The 22,715-nt window shown below is 45.2% G+C and overlaps 1 protein-coding gene across 2 annotated transcripts in view; it reads right to left on the bottom strand.

Annotated features, from left to right (window-relative positions):
* PRPF40A (pre-mRNA processing factor 40 homolog A) overlaps nucleotides 1–22,715 on the bottom strand; it is a 391,586-nt gene that overhangs the window by 326,567 nt on the left and 42,304 nt on the right. For both annotated transcript variants that reach the window (XM_029605503.1, XM_029605504.1), the window contains exon 5: nucleotides 10,055–10,082. In XM_029605503.1, the coding sequence (XP_029461363.1) occupies nucleotides 10,055–10,082 (28 nt within the window). The remainder of the gene's footprint in view (nucleotides 1–10,054; nucleotides 10,083–22,715) is intronic.

The following is a 22,715-nucleotide window of genomic DNA, read 5'->3' on the forward strand; positions in this document are numbered from 1 at the left end:
CTGGTCTGTAGTTTCCCGGATCGCCCCTGGAGCCCTTTTTAAATATTGGGGTTACATTTGCTATCCTCCAGTCTTCAGGTACAATGGATGATTTTAATGATAAGTTACAAATTTTTACTAATAGGTCTGAAATTTCATTTTTTAGTTCCTTCAGAACTCTGGGGTGTATACCATCCAGTCCAGGTGATTTACTACTCTTCAGTTTGTCAATCAGGCCTACCACATCTTCTAGGTTCACAGTGATTTGATTCAGTCCATCCGAATCATTACCCATGAAAACCTTCTCTATTACGGGTCCCTCCCCAACATCCTCTTCAGTAAACACCGAAGCAAAGAAATCATTTAATCTTTCTGCGATGGCCTTATCTTCTCTAAGTGCCCCTTTAACCCCTCGATCATCTAACGGTCCAACTGACTCCCTCACAGGCTTTCTTGCTTCTGATATATTTTTAAAAGTTTTTACTGTGAGTTTTTGCCTCTACAGCCAACTTCTTTTCAAATTCTCTCTTAGCCTGTCTTATCAATGTCTTACATTTAACTTGCCAGCGCTTATGCATTATCCTATTTTCTTCTGTTGGATCCTTCTTCCAATTTTTGAATGAAGATCTTTTGGCTAAAATAGCTTCTTTCACCTCCCCTTTTAACCATGCCGGTAATCGTTTTGCCTTCTTTCCACCTTTCTTAATGTGTGGAATACATCTGGACTGTGCTTCTAGAATGGTATTTTTTAACAATGACCACGCCTCTTGGACATTTTTTACTTTTCTAGCTGCTCCTTTCAGTTTTTTTCTAACAATTTTTCTCATTTTATCAAAGTTTCCCTTTTGAAAGTTTAGCACGAGAGCCTTGGATTTGTACACTGTTCCTCTTCCAGTCATTAAATCAAATTTGATCATATTATGATCACTATTGCTAAGCGGCCCCACCACAGTTACCTCTCTCACCAAGTCCTGTGCTCCACTGAGAATTAGATCTAAAATTGCTCCCTCTCTCGTCGGTTCCTGAACCAATTGCTCCATAAAGCTATCATTTATTCCATCCAGGAACGTTATCTCTCTAGCGTGACCAGATGATACATTTACCCAGTCAATATTGGGGTAATTGAAATCTCCCATTATTACTGCACTACCAATTTGGTTAGCTTCCCTAATTTCTCTTAGCATTTCACTGTCTGTCTCACCATCTTGACCAGGTGGACGGTAGTATACCCCTATCACTATAGTCTTCCCCAACACACAAGGGATTTCTACACATAAAGATTCAATTTTGTATTTAGTCTCATGCAGGATGTTTATCCTGTTGGACTCTATGCCATCCCAGACATAAAGCGCCAAACCTCCTCCCGAGTGCTCCTCTCTGTCATTGCGATATAATTTGTACCCCGGTATAGCACTGTCCCATTGGTTATCCTCTTTCCACCAGGTCTCTGAGATGCCAATTAAGTCTATGTCATCATTCACTGCTATACATTCTAATTCTCCCATCTTACTTCTTAGACTTCTGGCACTAGCATACAAACATTTCAAAGTTTGTTTTTTGTTTGTATTTTCATTCTGCTTTTTAATTGATAGGGATAAGTTAGAATTTTTTAGCTCAGGTGAGTTTTTAGTTACAGGCACTTGGACTACTTTTCTAATTATTGGAACCTCACTGTCGGGATGCCCTAATTCTAATGCATCATTAGTATCCTTTAAAGATACCTCTCTCCGAACCATGCGCTGCTGAGCGACTGTCGGCTTTCCCCTTTGTTCTAGTTTAAAAGTTGCAATATTTCCTTTTTAAAGGTTAGCGCCAGCAGTCTGGTTCCACCCTGGTTAAGGTGGAGCCCATCCCTTCGGAAGAGACTCCCCCATCCCCAAAAGTTTCCACAGTTCCTAACAAAACTGAATCCCTCTTCCTTGCACCATCGTCTCATCCACGCATTGAGACTCCGGAGCTCTGCCTGCCTCTGGTGACCTGCGCATGGAACAGGGAGCATTTCAGAGAATGCTACCCTGGAGGCTCTGGATTTAAGCTTTCTACCTAAGAGCCTAAATTTGGCTTCCAGAACCTCCCTCCCACATTTTCCTATGTCGTTGGTGCCCACATGTACCACGACAGCCGGCTCCTCCCCAGCACGGTCTAAAATCCTATCTAGGTGATGGGTGAGGTCCGCCACCTTCGCACCAGGTAGGCATGTTACCAGGCGATCCTCACGCCCACCAGCCACCCAGCTACCTACATTCCTAATAATCGAATCACCAACTATGACGGCCAACCTAATCTTTCCCTCCTGGGCAGTAGGCCTTGGGGAGATATCCTCAGTGCGAAAGGACAATGCATAACCTGAAGAGCAGGTCCTTGCTACAGGATCCTTTCCTGCTGCACCTGGTTGGTGCTCTCCCATCATGAGACCTTCTTCCTCCAAGGCAGCACCAGGGCTGCCAGTCTGAAGTTGGGACTTGACTACTATGTCCCTGAAGGTCTCATCTATATACCTCTCTGTCTGACTCAGCTCCTCCAGGTCTGCTACTCTAGCCTCCAGAGATCGGACTCGTTCTCTGAGAGCCAGGAGCTCTTTACATCGCATGCACATGTACAACTTCTCACCGGTGGGTAAAAAATCATACATGTGACCCTCGATGCAAAAGACTGGGAAGCCCCCCACTTACTGCTGGACTGCTGCCTTCATCTCAATTTTGATCAGTTCCTAGTTATGTTTTTAGGTTGCTATGGGAGTAGGAATGTGTCTAACGTCCTTTAAATGTATTAATGAATTCACTATGTGTCTGGTAGTGGCCTACCGGGGTCTGATCAAATTCTCAATAAAGTTTTTGTTGATTTTTTTTTTTTTTTTTACGTGGCACCTGGTTGACAGAGGCTGAGTCGCTTGAATCCATTGTGACCTCAGAGTCCAATGCTTGACTCTCATGGCTAGGTGGGCCATTGGTGTGAGATGGACTGAGAACGCCATGTGTCCGAGAAGGACAAGAAATTGTCGAGCTGTTGCTGTATACTGAGACTGCAACTGATGAGCAAGGGACACGAGGGTTTGCACTCGTTGTTGAGGTAGAAAGGCTTTTGCCTGTAAGGTGTCCAAGTCTGCCCCAATGAACGATAAGGTTTGAGATGGGACTAAATAGGATTTCTCGTAATTTACGAGAAATCCTAGAGAAATTAGAGTGTAAAGGGTCAAATCCAGAGACGATAGAGCGGCTTGCTGGATTGGGGCCCTGATTAACCAGTCGTCTAGATAGGGGTAGACGTGAACACCTTCTTTCCTGAGAAAGGCAGCGACAACCACGAGACATTTGGTAAAGACTCGTGGTGCCAATGCTAGGCCGAATGGAAGCACCCGGTATTGATAGTGCTTTGGGCCTACTAAGAACCTGAGGTACTTGCGATGAGCTGGAGCTATCGCAATGTGGGTGTACGCGTCCTGGAGGTCCAGAGAGCAGAGCCAGTCTCCTCTTTGTAGAAGAGGTAGAAGCGAGCCCAAGGTTACCATCTTGAACTTTTCCCGCTGGAGGTACTTGTTGAGGGCACGTAGGTTCAGAATTGGACGAAGCCCCCCGGATTTTTTGGGGATCAAAAAGTACAGGGAATAGAACCCTAGGCCTTGTTGCTAAAGAGGAACGGTTTCTATTGCTCTTAACTGGAGAAGAAGGGAAACCTCCTGCTCCAGAAAGACAGAATGGTCGGTTACTCTCCACGCTTCTAGAGGTGGTGATTCCGGTGGAAGAGCAAGAAAGTTCAGGTGGTAACCGTGAGCAATGATTGCTAGCACCCATTGGTCAGTTGTGATTGATTGGCACGACCTCCCACTGGTATGCCTGGCAGAGGAATCAGGCTGCTGCTCTCCAAGGGAAAGTCAAAAACCTGAAGCAGGCCCCGGCTGGGGAGCTGCTTGTGGCTTTTGCTTCCGGGGCTGGCGAGGCTGAGATTTTTGATAAGGCCTCATAACTCGGGACCTTAATGGTGGAGGATAGTACCTTCCTTGGGCGGAAGAATGACTTCTTAGAGTCCTTCTTGAAGGGCTGTCTAGAAGGGAAGTCAGAAGGTATCTATGAGAGCTGTTTGAGGGTCTCATGATGGTCCTTTAATTCAGCCACTATTTGCTGAATCTGTTCACTGAACAGATTATCTCCTATACAGGGCAGGTCAGAGAGCCTGTCTTGTGCTTCTGGGCGAAGGTCAGAAGACTTGAGCCAGGCTCAGCGTCTTGCCGAAATGGTAGTTGCAGATACTCTAGTGGAGGTGTCAAAGATATCATAAGCTGTTCTTATCTCATGCTTTCCTGCCTCAAACCCCTTGTTGACAAGGGTTTGAAGATGTTCTTGAAATTGGTCAGGCAGGGTTTCAGAGAAGTCCTGTATTTGCTTGAAAATGACCCTGTTGTATTGGGTCATGTACAGCTGGTAAGAATCAATCCTGGAGATGAGCATGGCCCCTTGGAACACTCGACGACCAATATTGTCGAGGAACTTGTGTTCCTTGACAGGAGGGGTAGAGGAATGTGGTTTCGTCTTTTTTGCTTTCTTTTGAGCAGATTCCACCACAACCGAGTGGTGGTCGAGCTGAGATTTTTGAAAGCCAGGGGCTGACTGTACCAGATAAGTAGTATCAGCCTTTCTGTGGCTGAGGTCAAGAAGAACTTGATGAATGGGAATAGAAGTGATCACTTTAGGGGCATCCAGGAATTGGAGAAGCTCCATCATTTGGTGCCTATCATCTTGCTCCGTCTGAAGCTGGAAAGGGACCAATTCTGACATTTCCTTCACAAAATTAATGAAAGAGAGGTCCTCTGGAGAAGAACGCTTTCTACTTTCAGTAGGAGAAGGAGGTGAAGGTAAATCATTGGTGTCTTGGAAGTATCATCACCCCAGGTGTCATAAGGATCAGCAAGCTGACCTGTAGGACGAGAAGAGGGTTGGATACCCAAAGGACCGGGCTGAGGCTCCGAGAAAATCGAAGGAATCACCGGGGGTACCGTGGACGCTCTGGGGGGGGCATCGGTGCCGGCATCGAAGGCGCCGGTGTGTATCGCTCCCAATGAATGAATCGGTGGCGAGGGACGACATGGCATCGACGGCTGAGGCAATACCCCCGAAGGAGGAAGGTGTTTCTCCTCCCGATGAAGCTGTCATCGGGGAGCGCACCGGGGCCATCAGAGACCCGGGAATTACCGGTGGAAGGGCAGTCATAAGCACCTCCATCCGGGATAGCAGCGGTGCCAGCGCTGCTGGAATCAGGTCTGTGACCGGTTCCACTCTCTGTGCCGGAGGGTCCTGGAGTCGTTGCATCGCCTTGTCGATGGCCTCCTGGACCAGCCGGTCCAGTTCTTCCCAGAGACCTGAGGCAATGAGCTCCGGCTCCGTGACGGAAGAGGGAGACTGAGGCACAGTTGGAGGGACCACCTTTACAGGCGAAATCGCAACTCCCAAACCCCGATCGGGTGAGGGTGGCCTTGATGTCCCGGTTGCAGGCGCGGTCGGTGCGTTCCTGGACGGGGCTTTTTCGATGGTGGCTTGGACAGTGGCTCGGTCGATGATTTCGCTCACTCGACGGTCCGAGACTTACAATGCCGATGGCTATGTTTCTCCCTTTGATCCCCTCGATCCTGAGGGGGAGAAACGGGAGTCGATGGCCGTGAAGACGTTGATGGCAGGCGGTCACCGGACGGTTGTCCATGGTGGTGCGACTTCGACGGTGCCGGTTCTGACGACGTCGATGCGATGGACGGCGTCGGGGTGTGAGCACGGAAAAGGAGACCCATCTTCTCCATTCTGGCTTTGCGACCTTTTGGTGTCATGAGGGCACATTTGGTGCAAGTCAGGACATCAGGCTCACAGCCTATACACATTACACAGACTCCATGAGGGTCTGTGATAGACATGGTGCGAGTACAGTCCAGGCACTGACGAAAACCCGACGCCATGGCCATACAAAAAAATCGAGCCGTGGTACGGTCGACGGCCAGTAGCCCGCGAGGGCCAAACTAGACAGTAATCGACGAAAAACGGTGAAAAACTTACCGGAGTACCGCGGCCTGAGAAAAGTTAGAGGAGGGACCCCTGTGGGGCAAAATAATTTTAAATAAGTCCGAAAGGAAAATTCCTGTCAGGAATCTCTTCAGAGCTCCTAGACCGCGAGGCTACTGCTGCGCGGAAAAAGGAAGACTGAAGGGTGACCCCCTGCTGGCTGCAGGGTTAGTGCCATGCTGGGCATGCCCAGTAGGGGCCAGTCAAAGTTCTTGAAACTTTGACAGACGTTTTCCATGATTGGGCTCCATCCTGATGATGTCACCCATATGTGAGGACTACCATCCTGCTTGTCCTATGAGAAATGTTATTATATGTCCTTGCCAGAAATTATATGCTGGAAAAACAACACGTACGATTAAGACTAGACTCATTGAACACCGGTCAAATATTAATAACCAACGTGAAAATGCTCCCTTAGTTGCACATCGGTCGGCTCAGTCGCATACTGTCTTTGATTTGAAATTTTTCATTATTGACGTGTTATTTCCTCCACTGCGTGGGGAGAATTTTTCAGAAATGCTCATCAAAAAAGAGAAGAAATGGATTTACACTCTCAATAGTCTCTCTCCACATTGTTTGAATAATGAGATCGAATGGCGTTTTTTCACCTAACTCCGCTATGCGTTTAGTTCTCCTTCACGTCCTGTTTGACACCCTTCTTTGACCTACTCTGATTGGTTGGTGTTTTTTTGTGCCAAACCACAATGTTTTAAAGATCCATTCTATCCCTTTAATTTCTGCGCTCCCTGTTACCTGTGTCAGTTTCAGCATGAAGTATGTGATTGTCTTTTTAAATATACCGGCTTTATCCCATCATTATATGGTCCCTCGGTGTTACTAACTTATGTTTCTATTTTTAGATAAGATACTTTAATGATTGTCCCTCCCGAAGCAGCCTTGCGGCAAAAAACAGGGTCCAAGTCGGGGGACCCTCTATGTGCATTCTAAAACAGTGGAGTTGCCGTACCAAGTAAAATCAAAACATTTGTGTGGATCTTTAATTTGTTCTGCACTTCTACTGCTTGCCTTATTTAAAGAATGTTTTTAGTTTGTTTTTTTTAATAGAGTGATGAAAGTGCCATTGACAACTCATAAGGTTAGTTAATTTTATGGGAGCTCAATGCTTTTCCTATACACTAATGCATTTTAAAGAAGACTGAATTAAAAAAACAAAATTTTCTGAGAGCATTTTATGGGGTTGATTGGTGAATGTGTCTACAAAACTTTTTTCACATTCAATTGGAGGAAAGATTTCCATCCATTTAACCAGAAAGGATTATATTGTTCTGAAAGGTTGAAATTGTGTCAGTCATAGCTGTCAAGATTTTGTTGTAGGCAGTGTAACTAAATTGCAGAGATGTAACATGATTGGTTAAACAAGAAGACAAGGTCTGAAAATTTGAAAAAGCACCAGGATGGGTCATTTTGTTTTAAGAAGGCAGGCTTGACTTGCCACCATGAAGTTATATGAAGCCAGAGTAAATGGAGTCATTTGTGAAGCACTTTATTGGAACAGTTAAAGAATATTTGTAAAAACAAAGCATCTTTGTTTTGTAATTTAACAAAAAGCAATTCGTAAGCAACAGTCTAATTTTTTTTTTAATTTAGATAAGCCCTGATGCAGCAACCAAGCAAACAATGGCCATGTCGACATTTTTTCCAACAGCTTGATGATTTCATAAGCTGAACTGTTTGAGATGTAATCCTACAGGACTAACATAAGTTATTCAGCATTTGAATTGTTTGAGAAGTAATCCTGAACAAGTCAAATATAAATTATTTAGAATTTGGCATTCTCCTTTATACCCCAAGAGAGAACTCATATCTTCCCAACTAGCTCTACTTTCCACCCTGCCTCTGTCCTGTGTAAGACTTTGGACCTTTAGCTGTTACACACCAAAGATCTAGAACATGCTTCCATTATACTTACACTTGAAGCCTGGCTATCTCACCTTCAAGAAAAAAAAAAAAGCTAAAAGCATGGCTTTTTAGCCAAGCATTCCCAATACAGATTTCCTTTACAACAACCTAGTTACCATAGAAGTATTCCTATTTCTACAGCAACAGCAAAATAACTTAACTATAAATCTGTCTTTAAATGTAAAGATGTTTAACCAATATTGTTTGTTGATCTAATACTATTGTAACCTACTTAAAAATGTATTATAATCCACTCTGAGATCATTCATGGTAAAAAGCAGAATATCAAATATCACAAATAAATATCATGGCTTAAGATACAATAAGGAATGAATATAAATTCAAACAGTTTTTTAAAGTACAAATTATTTGATATTTAATTTTTTAATATGAATCAGCACAAAAGTTCACTGAAAAAGAGCACAAGCACTTAAATTTGCATTAAAAATATTAAAAAGAAAATTTGAGGTTTTTTGACCTTAAATTTTACCTCTCTCTTCAAATAGAAGAGAACCTTTTAAACTCAGCTCTGAAGTCTTTTTCCTCAACATTTTAAAATATTTAATTGGCTTTGAATATATTCTATTTTATAATAAAAGAAGAGAAAGAAAATATCTAGTGGGCTACCATTGTTGTGAGATGCTATGCCTGGCCATATGATATTTCCACAAAGCTGTTACGTTTTTTGAAAACGTTTTTTTTTCTTGTTTTTGAAAAGTTGAATTAAGGTCAATGTCAATTTTCTATACAGATACATTTGAATTTAATCACTACTGTACAAGTTGTAGTACTGCTGCTTTAAAATGTGCTAAGAAAAGTTCATTCAGTTTAGAGACACTAAATACTGTATGTTGGATGGCACTGAAAACTAAAAACAATTCTTCAGAATCCCAGTTGCTCACTAAATGTGAGTAGTCTTTACGGCTTTGCCAGTCAGCAAAGGCTAGTTAATGATTACAGATACAGTTTGAGAGAAGGGGGTCCAAAGGAGAAAGACCAGCAGTGGAGGGGGAACAAACGCAGAGATGAAAGGAAAAGCTGGGTAGACTGATGTGGATAAAAACAAAAAAAAAAAAAAGAGGGAAGCTTAGGAAAGAAAAAGAATGTGTTCACTGGGCAATAGCTGAGAAAGGAAAAGGTTCAATGAGATTTCCTCTCATGGAATAGTGTGTGCTTTCACGGACACCTTCAGTGTCAGGAGTAGAGGCGGGCAGGCAAGCTGTCAACATAGCAATACCAGCACCATGTGAGATTAAAAGTTGAGGAACTGCTAAGTAGGTTTCTTGCAGAATTCTTGAGGGTTAGGTCTAAATGTACAGCATATAGTCAAAAAGAGCAGCACTTATTTTATTTATTTTATTTAAAGGCTTTTATATACCGGAGTTCATGCACTTGTGCATACCACTTCTATGAAACTAACAATTACAAAAGAAATATGGGTGCAAATACAATGTGCCAGGAAAGATCCCAAACAGCCTGGCTCATGTGGGTGTTTCAGTCGAATACTGGTTAGAATTAAATGAACATTATTACAGAGGTACAAACTTTTAGAATTCCCAGAGTTCACAATACCTAAACCTGTAAATGTAAGGGTTGCTCAACTTTTTGCCTCAAAAACACATAGAAAGTGAATATTAAAAAGTATAGAAAAATATTGACCTCACTTTTATCCCTTAAAAAAGTTTTGAGGTGTGAAGGTTCCATAAATATATATTTTTTCCCTTGAAAATGTATAAAACACTTGCTCGGATATTTCAATATGGGAACACCTATACCAGCAATGGTACAGTCTAACAATATAGAATTAGCAACCCCTTCTTCCTGAAGGTTTATTATTTGACCTATTGAATTTATTTTTTAGGCCCCCAATATTATTGTTGTCATTGTGAAGGCTGAAGAAATATGGATAAATATGAATGTAAATTCTTTATTTGCTTTCACATTGAATTGCCTATGTTATGCACAGAAATGTGATATTGTATATAATTGAATAATATCTAATAAAGAGTACATTTAAAAAAAAATTTTTTTTAAGTCATTCAAAACAGCCTAAAAGTAAAACATATACTATTCAAAGAATTGTTTTCATCATGGTTATCATCATCGCTTACCTACAGGTGCATCCATGTTTACTCCTGCCTGTAAAAAGATAGGTAAGTACTAGATATTAAAAGTCATGTTATACATTTGTGTATTTGAAATAATATTCTTGAAGATGGGAGAATTACGCAACTACATTCCAGCCACAAAAATCCTCAGCAGCTTAAGGCTAAGATGTTTACACATTACATATGCAAATCTAATCTTTGAAGTATAGCCCAAAGGTTTTTCCAAGACGACTTGATCTTCTAAACGGAAGTAAAAACAATTTGGAATTTATAAGCATTAACTAGCTTTAAAGAAAATAGTCAGTTCTTCTGAAAATCTATAGGAGTTTGGAGGCTTGATTTACCATTAGCATTATGGGCCTCCATTTGAAAAATGCCAATTATCTGCTGTTTCCTAATATTATCCATCATAAATTAAATTTAACATAATTTATAATTCACTTTTTCCAACATAAAGTAGGAATAATATAAAATAGCAATATAAATAAAATGTATAAACCAAAATAGCATTAGAATGTAAAGTAATAAAATATAGTAAAATCATAAACAGTAAACATAAAACATTAGCAAAACTTCATTAAAAATATGTAGCAGATATCTATGGCAGGCAAACCACTGGTACAGTAAAGAAAAAGAAATCTGTAGCATACAGGAGGCAAAGTTAGCATTGATCCTCCATTAACATTTACTTTATTTATTTTCAATTTGATGGCTTGCTCCATCATTAAAGGCCGGTGTGAGTTACAATTTGTTTATGCACACTGCAAACAAAAAAGTAAAAAATAAAAAAAAGCAATAATATACAAGTATCTAGTCACAGCCCAAGTCCAATTTATACCCTCATTTCCCCATGGTGTTCAAAGCAAGGAAGAATATTCAATAATATTCACACTGCAAACCATATAATAAAAGCATTAATAAAATTAAACAAAATAATTAGGACACAAGGATAAAATAATAAAATCAAATCAGATAAAATATTCCACTCCCATTCCTAAATCAGATCACAAGAAGGTTACACTGTCCCACATTTACAGCATCTAAAGGACCTTGGGCAAGCATTTCACCCTCCATTGCCTCAGGTACAAACTAGATTGTGTGCCCTCTAGGGATAGGGAAATACCTACAGTACCTAAATGTGATCCATTTTGAAGTGCCAAAAAGCAGAATATAAATAAAGATGAATACATTTACTTCTGCACAGAGCAGGAGTAATTCTTTAGGCCTCCCTTTCTCAGGGTAGTGTCTCCAAAAAAGGAATGCACAAACAAACCCTAACAGGAATGAACCTCTTTCATAAACCAAGATATGATGGTAATAATCTCAATTTCTCAACTTTACTGTTAATGCCCTTCTTAGTATTTGCATTGTGCTAAAGATAGCCTCCTTCTGGATTACATAAGGTGTAACCTTCACAGGCAAGATATCAAGATCCACTTGGAAATTCATCTTAATCAGGCCAGTGGCACCGATATAATTGGTTCTATTTCTGTATCTTTCTGCCACATTTTCTTAGTCTCTAGATTGAATCTCTTGCTACTTAAGGATCTCTTTTTTTACACCTTTCTCCTGGGTGGCTCTTATGTTCTATGAGAGGAAAAATGGAGAAATTACTTACCTGATAATTACATTTTCCTTAGGGTAGACAGACTCAGGACCAATGAGTCAGGTTTCAAAACTGATGTCACCTTAGATATACCCCTACAGTGACCTCAGCCATTCAGTATTCTCTTCAAAAGCCATTATGGACATGCTATTGAATAACTTGATTAAAATTTGATTGACACTTGATGAAACTTGATTAAAAATGGAATAAAGTAACTACTCAACCAAAACATAAGCGCTGAATCCCAGCAGTATTATAGATGCCCTGATCTAGGGATAGGGTTACGAATTCCCCGTAACCTCTTGGAATAGAGATTCACCTCATGGGCGATTCCTTGGTACCATTCATGGGTAGCCATGGGTGGGGATGCTGAGTCCATCTGTCTACACTAAGGAAAACGAAATTGTCAGGAAAGTAATTTCTCCATTTCCTAGCGTGTAGCCAGATGGACTCAGGACTAATGGGATGTACAAAAGCTACTCCTGGTCATTAATACTGCCCTTGCGAAGGGTGCGTCTTCTTGGGCCTGAACATCCAGGCAGTAGAACCTGGAGAAGGTGTGTATGGAGGACCAAGTTGCCGCCCGACAGATCTCGGCGGGCGACAGCAGCTTGGTTTCTCCCCAAGAGACTGCCTGGGCCCTCGTACAATGAGCCTTAACCTGTAGAGGTAAGGGCTTTCCTGCCACTATGTAGGCTGCCTTGATTACTTCTTTGATCCAGTGGCTATGGTCGCCCGCGAGGCCACTTCTCCTTGTTTCTTCCTGCTGTGAAGAACAAACAAGTGATCTGTATTGCGCACTGGTTCCAATCTTTCCAAGTATCGCACCAGGAGTCTGCCGACATTCAGATGGCAAAGAAGGCATGAGTCTTCCGAGTCCTTATGTTCATCCGGAGATGGCAGCGAGATGGTTTGGTTCAAGTGAAACTCGGAAGCCACTTTCGGAAGGAAGGAGGGGACAGTGCGCAGTTGTATGGTTCCAGGTGTGAACCTAAGAAATGGTTCCAGACAGGTTAGTGCCTGTAGTTCTGAGATGCGACGAGCTGAACATATTGCCACCAGGAATGCCGTCTTCAATGTTAAGAGGTCTGAAGGAAGCCCCAGCTAGGAAGTCTAATTCTAGATTGAGATTCCAAAGAGGCACTGGCCACTTTAGGGGTGGTCGGAGTTGTTTAACCCCTTTCAGTAAGTGGGACAAGTCCGGATGGGTTGACAGCCAGATGCCGTCCACTTCTGCTCTGAAGCAGGCCAGTGCGGCTACTTGGACCTTGAAGGAGTTGAGTGACAACCCCTTCTTCATACAGTTCTGAAGGAACTCCAGAATGATGGGAATCTGTCTGCGGGAGAATCTCACAGTCCTCACACCAGGCTTCGAATACACTCCAGATCCGTATACATGACAGGGATGTGGAGAACTTGCACGCTCAGAGCAGGGTGCCTTTGAGTAACTGCGCTTCTTCAGGCGAGTCCGCTCAAGGACCAGACCATAAGAGAGAATCAAGACGGATCTTTGTGGAGAATTGGGCCCTGCCGGAAAAGGACCCTGTGTAGAGGTAGGCACAGAGGGTTCCCCGCAAGGAGTCTTTGCATGTCTGTGTACCATGGTCGTCTTGGCCAATTCTGGGCCACTAGCAGAACTAGTCCCCTGTGATGTTCTATCTTGCGGAGGACCCTGCCCAGTAGTGGTCATGGGGGGGAAGGCATACATTAAGTCTTCTTCTGGCCAAGTCTGGACGAGAGTATGGCTCTCGTCTGCGGCTGAAGAACCTGGGGACTTGGGCACTGAGATAGGTGGCCAGTAGGTCCATGGCTAGGAGGCCCCAGCAATTTACTATCAGTTGGAAGGCTGTGGTCGACAGCATCCATTCCCCTGGGTCCAGGCTCTCTCTGCTGAGGAAGTCTGCTGAGACGTTGTCTTTTCCTGCAATGTGGGAGGCTGAGATTCCCTTGTAGGTTTATCTCCGCCCATGCCATGAGAGGATCTATCTCCAGAGACACCTGCTGGCTCTTGGTTCCTCCCTGGCGGTTGTCGTGTTGTCTAACATTACTCGAATTGCTTTGCCTCCGAGTGTGTGGCTGAATTGCAGGCATGCTAGTCTGACTGCTCGAGCTACCAGGTGGTTTTATGTTCCATTCTGCCTCTTCCTTGTTCCATTGTCCCTGGGCCGTCAGTTCCTGACAGTGGGGCTCCCCACCCTTGCAGGCTCGCATCAGTGGTGAGCAAGATCCAGTTCGGTGGGGATAGGCTTACTCCTTTGCTTAGGTGGTCTTCCTGTAGCCACCACTGGAGCTGAGAACGTACCTCTGCTGGTAGTTGGAGGCGAATTGAGTAGTCCTGGGACAGTGGGTTCCATCGTGACAGTAATGAGCGCTGAAGCGGTTGCATATCGGCCCTTGCCTATGGGACGACCTCAGGGTTGATGCCATGAGGCCGAGGACTTGAAGATAGTCCCATACCTTGGGGCATGCATTGGTCATCAATCTTCGTAATTGTTCCATCAGTTTCCTTCTCCTCGGAGGAGGGAGGAAGGCTTTGTTCAGTTTGGTGTCGAAACGGGCCCCCAGGTGCTCTAGCAATAGAGAGGGCTGCAGACTGCGTGTTCACGACCCAACCGAGTTCCTGCAGTAGGCTCTTGACTCTGCTGGTCACCTGCCGGCTCTCTTCCGAAGACTTTGCCCTGATTAGCCAATCATCCAGGTAAGGGTGTACCAAGATCCCTTCCTTCCTCAGTGTTGCCGCCACAAGCACCATGATTTTGGTGAAAGTTCTGGGGGCGGTTGTTAGGTCGAAGGGTAGCGCTCGGAACGGATAATGGTGACCCAGTATCGCAAAGCGCAGGAAGCGCCGGTGATCCTGATGGACTGGGATATGAAGGTAGGCTTCGGAAAGGTCCAGGGAAATTAGAAACTCTCCCAGTTGTACTGCCATTATTATGGAGCGAAGAGTTTCCATGCGGAAGTGTACAACCCGCAGATGACTGTTGAAGTTCTTGAGATCCAAGATGGGCCGGAATGATCCTTCCTTTTTGGGAATGATAAAATAAATGGAATAGCGCCCCGTATTTTGTTGGGGCGCGGGACCGGAGTTATTGCCTTCAGACTGAGTAGTCTTGTTAGAGTGGTTTCTACTGCCAGTCTCTTGGAGTGGGAGTAGCAGGGTGACATCATAAACTTGTCTCGAGGGATGCTGCGGAACTCTAGAGTAACCTTCTCGAATAATATTTAGAACCTATTTGTCAGCTGTTTTCTCGACCCATCTTTGGTAGAAGAGGGCAAGTCGACCCCCTGTATCCTCTTCCTGTGCATGGGTTGGCCCATTCTCACTGTGGAGCACAGATGAAGCCTACCCCTGGGCCTATTCCCCTCTTGGTCTGTCTGTTCTGAAAGAACTGGGACCTTCCGGAGGGATGAGGTGCCTGGTACTGCGAGTTCCTGTAGGGTCTAAAGCGCTGCGATCCTCTGCCCTTGGTTCTTCTGGGGGAGGAACGCTGAGATCTTTTACTCCTATCTTCCGGTAGCCGAGGCACTGGGGATTCGCCCTATTTGCTGGCTAACTTCTGCAATTCGCTTCCGAACAAGAGAGATCCTTTAAAAGGCATTCTGGTGAGATTCGCTTTAGATGTCGCGTCCGCAGACCAATTCCGTAGTCATAGTTGTCTTCTGGCTGCCACTACTGAGGCAACGCCCCTGGCTGAGGTGCGCACCAAGTCTGAACTTGCGTCCGTGAGGAAGGCTGCTGCAGGTTCCATCGTCTCACCTATATAAGTTCCGGAGTTATTTGCCTCTCATGAGTTATTTGCCTCTTTCGAGAGTGTGCAGCAGGAAGCAATCTGCAATGTCATTGCTGTTGCGTCGAAGGCCTGCTTAAGGATGGATTCCAATTGCCTGTCCTGAGTGTCCTTCAATGCAGCCCCTCCCTCAACGGGAATCGTTGTTCACTTTGAGACAGCACAGACCATAGCGTCCACTTTCAGGAAACACAAACATTCACTGTCGCTGGTTCTAGAGGGCATAGGGCTTCCAAGGCCCAACCCCCTTTGAAGCTGGCCTCCGGAGCATACCATTCCAGGTCAATCAGTTCCTGGATGGCTTCCATCATTGGAAAGCAGCATCAGGCCTTACGAAGGGACACCAAGATGGGGTTCTTCTTTGGTTCCGCCATAGGGTCCAAGCCAGGAATACTCAGCATCTTCAGAGTCTGGGAAACAAGGGCTGGTAATTCATCCTTGTGGAAGAAGCGAAGTATGGTTAGTTATGGTTCCATTCCTGGAGGGATTTCTCCTTCTTCCAGGGAGTCACTCATTATCTGAGGTGTCTAGGTCCCTGTTAGGGAAGTTCTTGGTTAGGTGACGCATGTCTCGAGGCATCCAAGCTGGGCCAATCTTGTGCTTCCGGCAGGGGTTGAGCCTGGGGCGCAGCTGGGGCTGTTTGCGCCTGAACAAAGGCTTGTAGCCCTTGGAAAAATTCCAACCAGGAGGTGGTCCATGGATCCATGTTAATCCCAGGGGAAGTCGGAATAGGGGCCCCAGAGGTGCCCTCCTGTGGGGAAGCCATCTCAGAGATGCAAAGGTCCGGGAAGCTATCGTCAGTAGTTCCGGAACCATCTCCCTGACTGTAAGGATCCAAGTGTTTCTTCCCGCTGCTTTGGTTCCCCCCTGGGCTTCTTCGCAATGTTGGCACAGGCAGGACTCCAATTCAGGCTGCACGGCTCTTATGTGGCAGGCTGTGCAAAGAGAGTGCCTTCTGGCCTTCTTGGGCGCCGGTGCCATTGTCTGTATGTGTTTGCACGCGTGCAGTTGTAAACGCGGCTGTGCGTGTAGTTATGCGCACGGGTGCACTCAGTTGTGCGTGCCGCTATGCGCGCATCTGTATTGGACACGCGCAAGTTAGGCGCCTCAGCCGCCCAGCCTGCCCCGCGCGTACCGCTGGTCAAGAAGGGAAGATGGCGCCGACGACCCCCGCGCTTAAGATGGTGCCCCCGAGGGTCTCCACATGTGTGGACCCTTGCACTGGATTGGGGCCTAGCCCAAGCAAGGCTGCTTAACTCGATCAGTGCTCCCTTCTAACCTCGCCGGGGACGGATTCGGTACGGCAATCCGAGCTCTGGAGAACGGAATTTAAAGATTTTTTTTTTCCTTACCTGGTCTCGGCGCTTACTGATCATGTACCGGACGGTCTCCAGCTGCGGGAGGAGAGGGAATTATCTTCACTGCCACGCTCATTTCTGCACCCGTGCCTTTCAGCCACACTGGGGGCTAAGTCTACGCTGGGAACCGGCTGCCGGACCAAGGCACACCTCTGAGGGGCATCGTAGATCACCCTCAGGAATTCTCGACTGGGGGAGGGGCTCGATCTTCCTTAAGGTACATTTTTGTTTCTTGTCTGCTGTAATTCTTAACACTATTCTAGTGTGTGGGATAGTGTCCGCATCTGCTAGGAGATGGAGAGATAGTGAACAGATGAGGTTACTGCAGTTAGCTTGAAATCTGACTCCATCTCCCATCTGCTAGCAGAAGAGCACAATACCCATTGGTCCTGGCTACATGCTAGGAAATAATAAATTTCAAACATGTTTGGAGAGAAAATCCTCTTACATCCACCCACCTATCCAAAAGATGTGGAAGGAAAAACAGAACTATGGACAGGAAGATAAAGACGTAAGAGAACAATAGGCATAAAGGTTGATCTATTCCTCTGAAATATATACACATAAGACAGCTAACTGATGAAAAGCATTCTACAACTTCAAATGGCCCTACTTCCTGGGCCATGGAAAGAAAACTAATAAGTAAACATTTTTCCTTACATTTCATCCTGCTACACTAGTACAGTCCAAACAGGTGGAAAGTACCCAAGCCCAACTACTTGGGGAGGGAGGAAACATGGCCTCTTTGAGAACCCCATCTCTATAAGTTGTATCCTCTTTAGCAAGAACATCCATTCTGTAGTGCTTCACAAATAAGCATAAGGATGACAAAGTAGCTGGCTTGCAAATGTCTGCCAGTGAGAAAGCAACTACTTCCACCAGACAACTGCACCCTAGTTGAATAAAGCTCAAATAATTTCAGGAGTCTGCTGACCCTTGAATAGATATGCTGAAATGATTGCATCCTTGATCCACCTAGCTAAAGTAGCTTTAGAGGCCACCTCACCCTTACAAGGTCCTCCCAACAATACAAACAGCTTGTCCAAACCACAGTTGGAGGGTTCTAAGAATTAGAACCCTCCAACTATCTGATGAACCACTGGCACACAGCTAGAAATCTCAAAGCCTCGTTACTGATTTGACATTCTTCCCTTGAAAACACCAGCAAAGTAACAGACTGATATGAAAGACAGACATCATCTTTGGCAAAAAATAAGTTACAGAACGAAAGGACAGAGTCACGTTATGACTAGAAAGGGGTCCCTGCAAGACAGAGCTCCTCGCCCCCGGATTGTGAAGAGGAACCTGAGAAGCCTTGCTCACTTGTGGACGCCCCATGTATCGACCTGTAAGCAACTTTCAGCCCCAATGTCGATGCTTGCGTCGAAGGCGCCGTGATCAGACATACAGGGGATGGTCTGTGTTGTCTCTCACGTGATTGCGTCGATGTGCGCAGCGGGTACGTGGATGGTTGCTTCCCGTGCGTCGTCGGTGCTCATTTCTGGCTGGTATCCGGCTCCCCTGTAGGCACAGTCTTGGAGCTGTGCTTCAGTGGCGGCGCCGAGCATTGCTGAATTGGGTGCGCCTGCGCCGATGGTACGATATGTGTCGGCTTCGAGACTGATGCGCCGTGGGCGATGTTACGCCCTTCAACTCCTTCGCGTCAAGTGGCCTGACCGAAGCCTCGGTCACCTGCGCCGGCTTCCGGATTTTGGGGCTTTCCGACGCCAATGGAGCATCGCAACCATGACGGTCGGCGCGTTTCGGGTCTCTGCCTCGAGGCACATTGTGCTTGGGCTTTGTCCTTCGGTCTTCACCCCGTTTGGAAGCCGCCGGTTCCAGTCATGACGCTCGACGCATCTGCGGGGGCGTCGGGGCGGTCGGTCCCGGGGAAGATTGGGCCTCCGAGGGTGGAGCATAGGAGCCCTGTCCGCGCCATCATTTTTTCGTGTTGTTGTCGGCGCACTCTGGGGGACACCTTGCCACATTGTTAGCAGGCCTGCATCGGGTGGTTTGGGCCCAGACACAGATAGCCGCAGAGGCTTGGCTTAAAGCCCGATGGTCGTCCCCCTTTCTTCTTACCATGTTTTCATATTTTGAAGTTTTTTTCCTCTCAGAGAGAAGAGGTGCTGAGGAGGTCTGAAGCTCCGCGTGCGATCCCACGTGCGGAAAAACAGACTGAGGAGAGTCGATTCCAGCGCAGGAACTCACGCGCAGCCTCAGAGAAAAAACTGACATCACTTTGAAGCTCCGCCTCCCGGGCCTGACTGACAGTTCCCATGACAGCATGGCTAATTCAGCCCTGCTATCGAAGGGAAAAAGCAGATACTACCTTAGGAAGAAAAGTAGGATGAAGCTGAATAGTGACTTTATTATGGTAAAATTCTAAATAAGGGGGAATAGTGAACCAAGGCATGTAGCTCATTTACTCTCCGTGCTGATGTGATGGCCACTAGGAATACCGTTTTCCATGTTAGGTATTTTATGTGGCATGAATCTAATGGTTTGAGAGGAGACAGCATTAGTTGTTCAAGGACTATATTGAGATTCCATGGTATAGGTGGTTTTGACACGGGTGGCCTTAGACGTAATATGCCCCGCATGAATCTGGAGATTAAAGGATGGATGGAAATAGGAAGTCCATTGTGAGAGTGGTGGAAAGCTGTAATAGCGCTAACATGCACACGAACTGAAGTGAATGCTAAACCAGCAAGGTAGAGCGTATGGAGATTCTCATCAACAGTCATGCAACTCCTAGAGTAAGAGTCTAGTCGTCGCGGTTTACACCATTCTGTGTAACGATGCCACTTTCCTGCATAGTTACGCCTGGTTGAAGGTTTCCTGGATGCAATGAGAATGTCTTCAAGTTGAGATGGCAGTCCTAAGTGGTTTAATAATTGCCTTTCAACCTCCAAGCTGTCAGGTGGAGGGAATGATGTATTGGATGAAGGAGGGACCCCCATCCTGAGTCAACAGATGTGGATGGTTCTCAAGTGGAATTGGTGGGTGAATGGATAGTCGCATGAGATACGGATACTACGACTGCCTTGGCCATGCTGGAGCTATGAGGATCATATCCGCTGTGTCTCAGATGCATTTTTGAATCGTCCTTGATATTAGCGGAATGGGAGGGTAAGCGTAGAGCAAGCCCCCCATCCATGGGATTAGAGGGGCATCTGGAGCATGACGAAGTTTGCTCCGGTAAATGGAGCAAAAATGTTTGCGTTTGACGGTTGTTCTCTGTGGCAAAGACCTCTATTATCGGGTTGCTCCAGCACTGAAAGATTCTGGTTGCTACTTCTCGATTTAAAGTCTTCGTGTGGATGAAAAATTCTGCTGAGGCGATCTGCCGTGACGTTGTCTAAACCTGGGTGGTAAGTGGCTTGTATCGAAAGTTCGTTTGCTATTGCCCACATTAGTATCCAAAGTGTTTCCCGACAGAGTATCCATGAACCTGACCCGCCTTCCTTGTTTATGTAGAACATGGCGACTTGGTTGTCTGTGTATACCATGAGATGTTTGCCTTGAACTTGAGGGAAGGAGGTTTGAAGTGCTTTCCAAATGGCTGAAGTTTCAGGAGGTTGATCTGGTGTGTACTCTAATGAGGAAACCAGAGGCCTTGAGTCTTCAGGTTGCACAGATGTGGGCGTGAATTGATGGAGAGGTAACCAGAAAGGTGCTCCCGAGGTCAGGTTGGTGGTGTTTGTCCACCATCGAATGTCGGTGCGCATTTGAGTGGTAAGTTGTGTCCTGGTTGAGAGGGGTTGTGAGTATTGAGACCATTAATTTTTAGCCCACATTGTAGGCGGCACATGTGTAGTCTAGTGAAGGGAACCACATGGATAGCTGCCACCATATGACCCAGTAGCTGGAGGACTTAACGTGCTGATGCATGTGATCGGTTGCATAGACGTCGAGCTAGTGAGGATAGAGCTTGAACTCTGTTTTGCGGGAGGTATGCTCTCTATTGTGTTGTATCGATGAGCGCTCTAATGAACTGTAGTGTTTGGGTCGGTTGCAGGCTGGACTTTTCGTAATTGATTATGAAGTCCAATGTCTGAAGACAGTTGTTTGGAACGTGCGAGTTCGTAGAATAGCCTGATCCGAGGCTACTAAAAGCCAGTCGTCCAGATAGGGAAAAATCTGGACAGACAGTTGTCTGACATGAGCCACCACCACCGCTAAACATTTTGTGAACACTCTTGGGGCTGAAGACAGGCCAAAGGGTAGAACCTTGTATTGATAATGGCTGCTCTGAGCTTGAAAGCAAAGGTATTGACAGGAAGAAGGGTGCATGGGTATATGGGAGTACGCATCCTTCAAGTCTAAGGAACATAGCCAGTCGTTGGGTTGTAGAAGAGGAAAGATAGTTTTGAGAGAGGTCATCTTGAATTTTTCTTTTTGAATGTGTTTGTTGAGATTCCATAAGTCTAAGATGGGTCAAAGACCTCCAGACTTTTTTGGAATGAGAAAATAATGGGAGTAGAATCATTGATTTTCCCGTGACATTGGAATTCTTTGAATGGATTTCTGGATTTGTAGATTTTGTAACTGTTCTTGAAGGTACAGTGAGTGGGCCGATGTATTTTGGAGGGAGGGAACATGAGGGAGGAGATTGTTGTTGACTCCATCCTAGTGAAGGATAGGTCTTATAGATCCCAATTTTATTTGGAACCACAAAGTAAATTGAATGCAGACTGTGACCCCTTTCTGAAATGAGAACCAAAGCTACAGGACAGCTTGTAACAGCTGAAGTTTTAGCAGAGTATTGTGAACTGCCTTTCGCTTGGCAGCTGAAGTACAGGGAGATACTATAAAGGCATCCGCAACAGTAGTAACTAATTCCAAGGAATAAAAGACGTAGATCACCTGTAACGTCCACTGATCTGAGATTATTCAGGTCCACTCCTGGTAAAACTGCTGTAAGCAACTGCCTACTGGAAGAACCAGAGCATGAACCTGTCACACTTCATTGTGAAGCCTGACTGATGCCAGAGGAGGGAGCAGAGTATGAGCTTGGCTTTACAAAATCCGAAAGGACTGACCCCCTACCTCTCAAATCCTACAAATCCCGAAAAGGGTTAGTAAATGAAGGCTTGTCCAGTTTATGCTGCCTAGAATCTCAAAACTGGCTTTGATCTCTGTTAGAACTAGCAGATTTATTTTGTGTAATCTCTGTGGCTTTGGATCCCTCAGATTTTTAGCCAACTGCTCCACATCTTCCCCAAATAGAAGCTTACCTAGCCAAGACTTTGATCAGGCAACTGCTGCCCAGTTATGAAGCTAAAGGAGACTCCTGGCTACCATGGCAGAAGTCACTGACCTAAAAGAAATTCTGAGAATATCATACAGAGCATCAGCTAAGAAAGCCGCAGCTGATTTCACCGTAGTCACTTCCACATTCTCTGGCAACAGCTAAAACCAGTGCAAAAAGTGCCCTAATTACTAAGCCGCCACAAAAAGAAATTTGAATGGTCAAAACTATAGAAGTAAACAGGTGCTTTAAAGATAGCTTAATCCTCCTATTCTGGGTGTCTTTGAGAGAAGTGCTACACTCCAAGGAGATAGTAGTATTTTTAGTGACCACTGTGACCAGGGGATCCACCTAACGTGTCCGAAACAAGCTCTGAACTACATCTGGAGGAAGAAGATACAACCTGATAAAAAATTCTTTACATCTCCAAGACAACTTTCTGGGGTCTCCCATTCCACCAGCACCATTTCTTCCACCTCGGAGTAAACAGGAAAAGCTTTGCTGGATTTGCAGACCCCCTTGATAATGGGGTTCCAGATTAGAGCCTCTTCCACTTTGGGATCCGTTATCCTCATGCAAAAAAAACCCATCTGATCAATTAATGCAAGTATCTCATTACTATGAAATAGCTGGATAACTGAAACATCCTTCCTATCTA

This window comes from Rhinatrema bivittatum, chromosome 6, assembly GCF_901001135.1.
Source record: "Rhinatrema bivittatum chromosome 6, aRhiBiv1.1, whole genome shotgun sequence".
Classification (NCBI taxonomy): domain Eukaryota; kingdom Metazoa; phylum Chordata; class Amphibia; order Gymnophiona; family Rhinatrematidae; genus Rhinatrema; species Rhinatrema bivittatum.